General features: G+C 37.1%; 1 protein-coding gene across 2 annotated transcripts; it reads left to right on the top strand.

Annotated features, from left to right (window-relative positions):
- Window positions 1-26: 26 nt before the first annotated feature.
- On the top strand, window positions 27-11,275 carry TRAPPC6B (trafficking protein particle complex 6B). Of its 2 annotated transcripts, none has more exons than XM_010835331.1 (6): window positions 27-428; window positions 5,352-5,419; window positions 6,343-6,460; window positions 7,419-7,502; window positions 9,182-9,275; window positions 10,116-11,275. In XM_010835331.1, exons 1-6 carry the CDS (start codon window positions 348-350, stop codon window positions 10,145-10,147), a joined length of 477 nt encoding a protein of 158 aa, XP_010833633.1. In that variant the 5' UTR covers window positions 27-347; the 3' UTR covers window positions 10,148-11,275. The 2 variants fall into 2 exon arrangements, with proteins under 2 accessions (XP_010833633.1, XP_010833634.1); XM_010835332.1 differs by lacking the exon at window positions 27-428 and adding an exon at window positions 478-547.
- Window positions 11,276-12,222: the final 947 nt, after the last annotated feature.

Here is a 12,222-nt window from a genome sequence, read left to right as displayed (position 1 = left end):
CCGGGGTAGAGGGGACCGGATGTTGTTTTTCACCTCCCGGCCTAGGGGCCGGATCGGGTTTCCACGGGCTGGGTTTGGTTCCCGTTGCTGTCAGACTCTCTCGTTCTGCCGTAGGGCTGAGTGGCCCTGGGGTGAGCTCGCCCCGGGACCAGACTCGTTCCATTACCAACCTTCAGGAAGCTGCGTGGATTCCTGGTCTCCTAGCAACGAGGGCCCAGCCGCGGACTGGGCCCGGCCGCGGACTGAGCCAGCCGCGTAGCTGTCCAAGCATTTGGGGCGCTATCCAGAATCCCTAAGCCGGACCCAAACGGGAGCCGAAACCCCGAGCTTGGAAAAATAAGCAGGAAATGGCGGACGAGGCGTTGTTTTTGCTTCTGCATAACGAGATGGTGTCTGGAGTGTACAAGTCCGCGGAGCAGGGGGAGGTGGTGAGTGCTGCCACACGCCCTGACACTCCTTGTTTCCACTCAGTTCTTTTCTTCAACCCCTGTCCTATCGCATGCCACGCGTCTTCTCCCGAAGTGTAGACAAATTGGTCCACCTTCAGGTATCCTAAGCCTTAGAACCTGTCAGCTGTCTTCAGTCTTGCATTCTTGTCTCTTTCGTGTCTTCTACTCTATGATACTTTTTTGTCCAGTCCCATATCTGTGTCTAGCAGGCCACAGATTTTCTGTTTCGTCCCTTCCATGTGTTGTCCCTGCCCTGCTTTGCTGCAGAGTTAACTGCTGATTTTGGCACCCCTACTTAATTCCAGTGTCACTTCCAGCACTTTCCAGTTGTCCACTGGACAGACCTCTCCTAGCCAGAGAATCCTGTCCCTCCCTCCACATCCCTAACCCTCTCTAACACTCCAGGAAACTCAGAGAAAGAAGGTTAATGAGATTTGAGGTCGAAGCAAAGGAAACTGCATGTGTTACTATGATTAGGAAACACAATGTAAAAAATTTTAGTGTGCTTTATATGTCAGAGCTGGACGCTGGGGATATAGTAATGAAGAAGGAAACAATGGCCCCATTCTTCTGGAGGTTACTTCTAATGTATGTGAGTCTTCATTCACTAGAATTCATTCATTTAGAAAATATGTTAAGTGTATTGTGGGCCTGACACTTAGATTAATAAGATGAAGTCCCTGCCTCACAGTCATTGGGGAATGTGGGTTCAATGAATAATTAACAGTATTGGGTGGTATGAAATAATGGAGTTGTAGGATTTCATATATAAAGTATTCTAAAGTCATGCTCAGGTCAGAAGGTCTAGTTTTTATAATGCTGTTGATAAAGAGGGGTAGAAAGTAAGGGCAGAACAAGCATCCTAGGCAAAGGAAAAGTCATAGTGGAATGAAAGGTGTAGAGTATTTTAATATGCCTACATATTTATGAGTATTATAATATGCCTACATATTTGTGAGTGAATATGAGTATTCACTGTGTCTAGATTGAATAGGTGGAGAGTGAAAAGTATTGAAAGCTGAAGCTAGAAAGAACCTTGTATGATTAAAAATATGGACCTTCTCAGTGGACGATTTTTAAAAAGAATGACACAGTCCATTTGCATTTCAGAAAGATTAAAGTATTCTTTGGACTGGAGAGGGAACCTTTAGTAGTGAGAAGCTCCATTATTATAGGAGTCCAGGCAGGAGATGATGCAGATCTGGAGAAAGAGAAGAGGAGAGAGCGGTTTGAGAGATAGGAGGCCGAATCTCTTAAGAATTGATTAGGTATAGGAATGAGAATTGAAAATTATCCCCAGGTGTTTAGCTTGAGCCATTGGGTTGGATGGAGAAGGAATAAAGAAGAGGTGAAAATACTGAATTGTTTTGGACTGGTTGAATTTGTGGCACCTTAGGACATCCAGGAAGAGGTACTGTCAGTTTGTGAACCATAAGCAGGATACTGTCTGTTTTAGGGGGCTGTAACAAAGATGCCAAAATGATTTATAAACAACAGAAATTCATTTCTCACAGTTCTGAAGGCTGGGAAGTACAGTCAAGACACCAGAAAATTCAGTGTCTGGTGAAAGCCTTCTCCTGGTTTATAGATAGATGTGTTTTGGCTGTGTGCTCACATGGTGGAAGGGGACTAGCTAGCTCTCTGGGGTATCTTTTATATGGGCACTAATGCTTTTCTTGAGGGCTCCACCCTCAAGACAGAATCATTTCCCAAGGCCCCTACCTTCTAATACCATCTGGGGGTTAGAATTTCAACAAATGAATTTTGGGGAGATACGTTCAGTCTTTGGTATTAATTATGCATTAGAGATATTAATAGGAAGACATCAGGAAGAGTATTGGAAATAAAGCAAATTTTATCCCTTTATTTTTTTGGGGGGGCCACAGCTTGCAGCATGCAGGATCTTAGTTCCCAGACTGAACTCACACCCTCAGCAGTGAGTCCTAACCACAGAACCAGCAGGGAATCCCACAAAGTCTATTATTCAGTTCCATCAGTAATAAGAGATTTTTTCCAAATTACACACTTTTGACTTTAACATCATTAACAACCAGTAGTTAATGTTTAGCATCTTTGCTAAGTGCTAGTGCTTAATGGCAGACATTTGTGTTTGTGTAGAGTTCAGTTCAGTTCAGTTCAGTCGCTCAGTCGTGTCTGACTCTTTGTGACCCCATGAATCACAGCACGCCAGGCCTCCCTGTCCATCACCAACTCCTGGAGTTCACTCAGACTCATGTCCATCGAGTCAGTGATGCCATCCAGCCATCTCGTCCTCTGTCGGCCCCTTCTCCTCCTGCCCCCAATCCCTCCCAGCATCAGAGTCTTTTCCAATGAGTCAACTCTTCGCATGAGGTGGCCAAAGTACTTGAGTTTCAGCTTTAGAGTCATTCCTTCCAAAGAAATCCCAGGGCTGATCTCCTTCAGAATGGACTGGTTGGATCTCCTTGCAGTCCAAGGGACTTAGCTTTCCTTAAATCCTTTTCCCCAGAGAATAATTAGTAACACACCTCTTTTACTCTTTTATCATAAAATCCCTGCTCCCTGCCCCACCACATATGCATCAGCTTGCTTCATTCTACTCTCTTCTACTTTCTTTCCCTCTTTCAGCTCTTGCCCAGGAAAACCTTTTTTTAAAAATCCCTTTCCCCCCCCTCAATGGGTTAGCCAAAATAAAATAAAATGGTTGTTCTAATCGTGACTGATAATTTTGAGAGATGTGCTAGTCCCATAAGAGAAAGGAAATCCAAAAGTTTTGAATCATTAAAAATAACTTTCTTTTCCTATTGCAGTTTGTGTATGGTGGGGAAAAAATTGTAAGTGCACAAAGCAAAAAGGATTTTTAAAAAGTTATGTAGTAGGCTTGATGATTAGAATCCATACTGGCATCTCAGTGTATGAGGGTTTGTTAAGTCTCTACTTTGAGTGTGCTTCAAATTTTTCATAATAAAAAAATGTAAACAAAAGACATAATTCTATCATCCAGAGATGGTCTTTATATATCTTTTTAGACATGAAGTCATAAGTTTAAGTGAAATCAAGGAAAAGACTAATGTTCTCACACTTCATATCATTAATTTTCCAACTGTGCCAAAGAGGTATTAAATCTAATAACTGAATAACTGGACATTTAGCAATTTATTGGGAATAATTTTTTTTTACATTAATGGATAAAATATTCCTAAGTTTTTCTTAAAAATTTGGTACTTAGTAGTGAGCACTCATAGATGCCAAAGTAAATGAACAAGTAGCAACATCAGAAGGTTTTCCTAGGGCTTAATTCAAGTTCATGTGATTCGTAGTTAAGATTTGAGAATGTCTGCATATAAGCGTATTTCCTGCTTATCAATATATTCCTGGGTGATTCTACAAAGAGTAGATTGTTTCACAAAGAGCATCATGATTTACAGGTCATTCTACCTGAGCATGTTTGGAAACGGGTGTGGAAATTAACAGAGTGGCGCTGTATGGTCCAATGGAGAAACAACACAATTTGGTTTTTAGAAAGTCTATAGCATAAATCGGAGAAGGCAATGGCACCCCACTCCAGTACTCTTGCTTGGAAAATCCCATGGATGGAGGAGCCTGGAGGGCTGCAGTCCATGGGGTCGCTAAGAGTCGGACACGACTAAGCGACTTCCCTTTCACTTTTCACTTTCATGCATTGGAGAAGGAAATGGCAACCCACTCCAGTGTTCTTGTCTGGAGAATGCCAGGGACAGGGGAGCCTGGTGGGCTGCCGTCTATGGGGTCGCACAGAGTTGGACACGACTGAAGTGACTTAGCAGCAGCAGCAGCAGTCAGCCCTGTTAGTGGAGTACTTAGAAGAAAGTTCAGCAGATAATGAGGCTTGTGGTGTTTATGGAAGACAAAGGCTTCAAAATATATAAAATTTCTTGCCCTCTTGTTGCTGTATTCTAGTAGGTGGGGATAGAGGAATACGAACAGTATAAAATTAGTAAAATGTATATTAGGTTAAATGGTGAAAGAAGCTCCTTGGAGACAAATTAAGCAGAGAAATTAGAACATCAGAATCACTTTTGGAGGGCTTCTTAAAACAGGTTACTGACCCATACCTACAGTTTCTGATTCACTGAATTGGGGGTGGGGTTACAGAATTTGCAATTTTTGCAAGTTCCCATGTGATGCTGATGTTGCTAGTCTTGGGACACACTTTGAGAATCGTTAGGTAGTTTCTGAAGTGGAATGATACTGTAGTTTTAAAAGACTGAAATTAGCCTCATTGAGATGATGACATGTGAGTGAAGACCTAAAGCCAGTGAGGTGGTCACGTGAGTAGATGGAGAGCTGCCTGGAGCCTGCCTGGCATGTTTAAGGACAGCAAGGAAATCAGTGAAGCTGGATGGAGTGAGTGAAGAAGAGGAGGTGAGGTTAGAGAGGCACAGGAGTCTGGATTGTATAGGGCTTTGTAGGTCATCCAGAGAATTTTGAGAGTCTTTGACATGGGTGGTATTTAAAGCCTTAAAGAGTGGATGAGATTGTCAAAGGAAGAGTGAGGCAATTGCATGATTCCAGAAGTAGGATGGTGGGGTCACCACCTAAGATACACTGGGAAATGGAAAGCTTGGATGACTCTAAGAGACATTTTGAAGCAGAACTTAGTGACAGCACAAAGGGAATGACAGAAAAAAGTCAAAAGCGATACCTTGACTTCAGTTTTATAATGGAAAGAATAGTTGAAAATGGAAAGCAGGAAGAGTAACTGAGAAGAGGCTTTGGCATTTCTGAAAAGTAGTAACACTTCTCTGTTTATCTTATTGCTTTATGAAAATGATTAAGAAAATTCAAATATGACCTGTAATTCACTTTTCCTCACAATGTTTCAGTGAAGTATTTACATTCTGGCATTCTAAAATTATTCAAAACTGTTATTTTTTTAAATAGGAAAATGGACGCTGTATAACTAAACTGGAAAACATGGGGTTTCGAGTGGGACAAGGATTGATAGAAAGGTGAGCAGTATGGATTTGAAAATTTTCTTCCAGGTAGGTTATGAACAAAGATGATCCATTTCAAAAGATTGTATAAAACTTGAGATACTTTCATTTTAATTCCTAAATTTTATTTATTCTCTGTTCTTTATTCACAGATTGAAATTTCTTTTTAGGTCTGATGCTATTTTAACTCAGTTATCCAACTTTCATGTTTCAAAATTTGAAGAAAATATGTATTTGTTTAAAATTTTTTTCCTCAAAACTTTGGTGTGCTGAAACACCTAAAATCTTGTTGCATTTCCTACTTAAGCTAAGTAGGTTCTTTATCCTAAATGGAATATGGTTTAAATGCGTACCTTAGTCTCTGTTTATGCATGTGATCATCTTCAAACTTATAGATCAATTTCTTATAGTATTCCTTTCTCACTATCTGAAACAACTGAACTCTTATATTTTCCTGATCTTCCTTCATGGCTCAGGTGGTAACGAATCCACCTGCAATGCAGGAGACCTGGGTTCGATCCCTGGATTGGGAAGATCTCCTGGAGAAGGAAATGGCAACCCACTCCAGTATTCTTACCTGGAAAATCCCATGGACAGAGGAGCCTGGCAGGCTACAGTCCATGGGTCGCAAGGAGTCGGACACGACTGAGGGACCTTTCTTTCATATTTTATATAACAGTACCATGATCATGCTCAGCTTTTTTTTAAAAAATGTCAGCTGTACCTAAAATTGCTTACTGTTAGACTAATTTTAGTCCATCATTATATAACAGAATGTGAATTCACTGAAATGGGAACTACTTTGCTTGGTACTTATCACTTTATGACTGTTAGTAAATGTTCAGTGCTATTGTGGCATTTGCAAATTAGTGAAAAATTTGCCCCTCCTGCTTTCTCTGGATGAAAAGTACTGTATTACTTCTAGTTGATCTTTTTAGGTTTACAAAAGATACTGCAAGGTTCAAGGATGAGTTAGATATCATGAAGTTCATTTGTAAAGATTTTTGGACTACAGTATTCAAGAAACAAATCGACAATCTAAGGACAAATCATCAGGTATTTAGATAAATTAAGGCCTATTTTTTAAAGTCCTTTATCTTAATATAAATGTCCTATTTTAGTGATTTACTTGTTATATAAAACTTAATTTCTCGGAAACTTAGGAATGTTTCTGTTATTAATACATCATGACTTTTTTCCTCTAATAGGGTATAGTGAATAAAGACAAGGGCAGTTATCTATAATGACAGCTGTCCCTTTCTCTCCATAAAATTTTAAGTTTTAAAAAGTAGCAGATATCAGAATGATAACACTTTTAGGGCTTGGTTCTTTCATTATTATTACTTAGTGGTGATAATATGCAGAACCACAGATATATCACATTTCTGTCTTTCAAGTAATTCCTGAAGTCTCATTGTAATTCTTGCCTGTTCAGTTGCCATTGTATTTTTTATTCTTAAAATATTTTGTTAATATAAAAGTTAATAGGTTGCCTGAGAGATTATGCAAAAATTGACTTATTTTGTTAAATTATAGGAGATATTTAGAATATATTTGGCATTTACTGAAGTATAAAAAATGAAAATAATGTTATCTCTTAGCTACCAGTAGAATTCATTTTTTCAAATAACATCAGCCTTAGCCTAGAAGTACTTGAAATGCTTAGGGGGAAAAGTGACTCCAATTATTGGCTTTCAAGGTATGAGTTAATTAGATATAGCTGCTAACTTCACCTAGAATGTATTTTTGCTTCTTTCACACTAGACTGAATTCTTTAAGGATAGGAACCGTTTTATGTATCTTTGTATCTTTAGTATCTTTAACGCATTCAGTAAATATTAGTGTTATAAATGATGAACAACTCTTCAACTTGAACACTGCAACACTTCTTTGTATAAAGAAAATTTGACCAATGGAAGGGAGAGTTTTAATAACTTTTAAAAATTCTTAAATTGTTTTGAAGGGAAGAGTACACATTACATTGACTTTGAATGTTTTTCTATTTTTGGGACAGGGCATCTATGTACTTCAGGACAACAAATTTCGCCTGCTTACTCAAATGTCTGCAGGAAAACAATATTTAGAACATGCATCAAAGGTATTTAATAGAATAAAAGATTGGTTTTTTATTATGAAACAAGTAGAAATGTAGGGAAAAGTACAATGCTAATAACAGACTTGAATTCAAAATGTTTTTAAATTGTTCCTTTTGCCTAAATACTTCTCTATGAAATAGAAAGATATTTATCATATTGAAATAGTTTATATTAACTTGTAACTAAGTAGGCTTATGATGACCAATTCAAGAAACACTATAGTTTAAATGCCATTAAAAATGTAGATTAATGATAAGATTCTCAAATATAGTATGGATACATCAGAAAAGATACTCAAGCTTAAAAAACTGGTATTACCTATACAAAATTATTCACCTTGGAGTTTATATTTACAATTCATCAATAAATTAAAAAATTTTTTAATATAGTTAATATTTGTTTCTAAGAATATATGTTTTGTATTAAGTATAACTGCATTTCAGGGTTTCATGTATTTTTTTTCAGTCTCAAGTAGGAATAAAGAAGTAGGCCAGATGTATTACAGAAAAGCTGACAAGTTTTAATATAAAGGTTCCTTTGAAATGATTAAAATACATTGGGCAGTATGTAAAAGCTGCTTTTTATCTGTAAAATTTGTCCACACCTAAATTATCTAACACAAAGGCAGTTTAGTGTAGTGGGAAGAGTATGAACTTGGGACCAAATAAATCTAGATTTTAAGCTAACTCCACAACTTATAGTTCCCCTCTGGACCTTAGTTTCCTTATTAATAAAATTGATTGTAACAGTATATTATAAATAATCTCTAAGTTCTCTCCCAGTTTATAATTTCATGATTTCATATCTGATTGCCTATCAGTACCCATTTATGTATATTATAAAATAATTTCTATATTATTCATACATATTATTGAATATCATGCACTACAAAAATGTAGATGATAAAATACCTTGGACTGTTTGATTTTTGGTTCTCATTTTTGTGCTGTCTCTGCTATGGCTTAGTCCCATTTCCTTGTTTCCTTAGCAGAGTTTGTCAACATTGGCACTTTGATGCTTTAAACTGGATTAAGTCTTTGTTGTGGCAGGCTATAAGTCTTGAACAAGTCAAGATTCTTGGTTGTAGAAAGCAGAAACCAATCTTGATTGAATGGAATCATATTAGTTAGCTTACAGAATTGATGGGAAGGCTCAGAAAACAGGCAAGAACCATGGTTAGGGGAATCTCCTGGTGATTTAGTAGTTAGGATTTGCTGTGGCCCAGGTTCAGTCCCTGGTCAGGGAACTGTGATCCCACAAGCCATGCAACATGGTGTGGCCAAAATTAGAGGAGAAAAAGGCACCATGGGAAGTTAAAGCAGCCAGATCACTCCACAAAGAGTCTAGTTAGAATCCTTCAAGCAGCACTGATGGTAGATACAAGCCACCTTTGCTGTCTCTAGTCTCTTGTAACCTATTTCCAGCTTGTTTTTGTCACTCACTGTAGATTCAGGGTCATGGACTAGACCAGTGAGTTGACTGAGCTTAAGTCATGTGTCCGTGTTTAGTTGCCAAGGAGCTGGGAAATCTAATAATAAGAATTTTTAATAATTTGAAAAATTATTATACAGCTTTTCCAAATAAGTGTCTTATTATCAAGGTTTAACTAAATGTCATATTTATCAATACCTTTACTGTCTTAGTAAATCCTTAATACTTTTTACACTTTTGTTCCTTTTAGTATTTAGCATTTACATGTGGCTTAATCAGAGGTGGCTTATCAAACTTGGGGATAAAAAGTATTGTAACAGCTGAAGTATCTTCAATGCCTGCCTGTAAGTTGACTTCATATTTCTTAACAAATGTTTTTAACCCTTATTTATCAGGTCTGGTGTTCTTTTGTTTCTTGTTTTTGTTACTTAGAGGACATTTAAAATGCTCAAACCGTTTCATTTTACTCTTGTCCGTTTTAACACAATGTAGTAATATGTAGCATACTTATATTTATAGTCAGTGATTTTTAAGTTCATAATAGACAATGATTTAAGAAAATGTCCTAAGGAAATGTAAATTTATAAGACAACTTAAAGGGTGACTCTTAATTTTTAAAGGAAAATTTTAAGATAGCAAATTTCCTTATAATTTTGAAGATTTTAAAAAATTTTCTCAAATACATCTATTATATAGTTAGATAAAGCCAACTAGTCTTTTATCTGGAGAAGGAAACGGCAACCCACTCCAGTATTCTTGCCTGGAGAATCCCAGGGATGGAGGAGCCTGGTGGGCTGCCGTCTATGGGGTCACACAGAGTCAGACTCGACTGAAGCGACTTAGCAGCAGAAGCAGTCTTTTATCACTAAACTCCTTTTCAAAAATCTCTTCACCACAGCTACTAACCAAGAATAAAATTGGCTTGAGCATCACTCTATTTCCTTTCTATTCACAGTAATTGGCAATGAAACACCTAAAATATAGAAATCAGAGAAACAAAGGCACTCATTCCCAAACCAGAGAATCATGATAAAAATGAAACTGACTTTATCAAAGTGTGAAAAGTCATTTGATATAGCAAGTTTCTTGATTGAAACAACTTATTAAATAGAGCAGAAAACGGATGTTTAGACATGTTTACCTTTTACCTGAAATCAAAATGAGTTTCATGTTTTCCTTTTTAGGTAAATTTCAAGTGATGATACAGAAGCTATAAGAACCTACTGAAATACAAGGCTTTACTAGTGTAAAGAGATAAATTATTCCTGTATAAAGTATTTCAGATGGCAATGATTTAATTACATTGTTGGACATTTGTACTGATATAAGCTATTTGCTAACTTGTATAATGAAAGATACACTCTTAAGCAGGAGGAAGGTTGTATTTTATCAATTTAAGACAGACCTTAAAGCAGGTAGAGACATTCTACTATAACATACACTTCACTGAAACTATTCAGAATGAAAACCTAATTTCAAATAACTAAACACCAATGCAGGACCCTTATTTAAATATTTTTATTTGCTTAAGAGTGATACATATCTAACCAGAAATGGAGAAGCAAAACTCAGGGTTTGGTAAATTAGTATAAAGAAAAGTATGCACCAACCAGATATTTGTGTAAAAATGAACAAATTTTGGTTTATGAGTTTTAGTTATTAAAAAAGCAAATAGTACACTAAATTTTAAACTTTATTATCTTATTGCTTATAATTTATTTCTATTAAGAGTTTTTATGCATGTATAAGGATTTCATTATATATATTGTGTATTGTGTGTGTGTGATATATTTAACTGCCTAAATTGCTTTAAAACTTTATTTTACTTTCATATAATTCAGTTCTTGAAAGCTCCATTCATGTAATAAAGTAAAATATAGATCTAGATAAAGTGGGATACAGATGTGAATTCAGTGACTCCAGAGCCAAAGAATAATAGGTATTTGAGGAAGGAATTGTTATACTTACTCCTGTTAACAGTCTTGACTTCCCGTTTCTTTCTCCATATGTGGAAGTGCTGGTGAAGATTCTAACATCTGTATTTTTTCCCCTTACTTTTAGTCTTCCCCAAGGGCAGGAGGGTGGATGAACCGATAGTCACACCAGTATTCATGGGCCCATAAGCTTCTGTGGGTTGAGGTCAGTGCTCATCTAGTGTATCTCTTATCTCTTCTTTCATCTGATGATCATGAAAGGACAAGCATGGAGATGAAAGCTCTCATATGAGAATGGCAGGTGCAGATATTTCGAAAGCACCTGAATTGTGCTCTTGAACTAACCAATCCTGGAACTGCTATACCTTTGGACTTTTTCTTTTATAATAAATTCCGTGTATTGTTCAGTCTCCCTTTTGTGTATTTTGTTGTGTGTGTGTGCTCAGCTGTGTCTGACTCTTTGCGACCCCATGGACTGTAGCCCGCCAGGCTCCTCTGTCTATAGAATTCTCCAGGCAAGAATATTGGACTTGGGTGCCATTTCCTTCTCCAGCGGATCTTCCCAATCCACGGACTGAACCTGCATCTCTTGTGTTTCCTGCATTGGCAAGCAGATTCTTTACCATTAGTGCCACCACTTGTAGCCAAAAAATAAGCCTGTCTTGGTAGAGGTGAGGCAAAAGTTAGGTTATATGAGAAACAGTATGGGAATATTGAATTTTCTTTTTTCTATAGGGGGAGGGGAAGACAAAGGTTTACATTTAAAACAATAAAACCATGAGGTGCTAGAGACAATATGAGGTTTTATGATCTTGTAGTAGAGAAGGCCTTTTCAAGACTTGAAGAAAATCAAATAAAGCAAAATAGTAGAAAAAATTAATAGCATATCTTCAAGAAACGGTACTGGGAAAACTGAATACACATCCGCATGCTAAAGAATGGAACTGGACCCTTATACGATACGCAGGTCCATGAAGATGCTAAGCATCATGACCAATGAGGGAGATGTGTATCAAAACCACCATCAGTTACTGCCCCACACCAGTTAGGATGGCCATTAAAAAAAACCCAAACCAGAAAATGTGTGTTGGCAAGAATATGAATAAATTGGAAGCCTTTGCACTCTCAGTGGGAATGTTAAAATGATACAGCCACTGTGGAAGATTTCACAAAAATTTAAAACTAGAACTACTATATATTCCAGCAATCCCACTTGAGAGTATTCATTACAAATAATTTAAATCAGGATGTTAAAGAGTTATTTGCACTCCCATGTCCACTGTAGCATTATTAATAGCCAAGAAGTGGAACCAACCTAAATGTTCATTGTATGTATAAGGATTTTCACTATTTGCTT

This window comes from Bison bison, unplaced genomic scaffold (genome assembly GCF_000754665.1).
Source record: "Bison bison bison isolate TAMUID 2011002044 unplaced genomic scaffold, Bison_UMD1.0 scf7180017864041, whole genome shotgun sequence".
NCBI lineage: Eukaryota > Metazoa > Chordata > Mammalia > Artiodactyla > Bovidae > Bison > Bison bison.
This window is presented reverse-complemented; position numbering and strand designations above follow the sequence as displayed.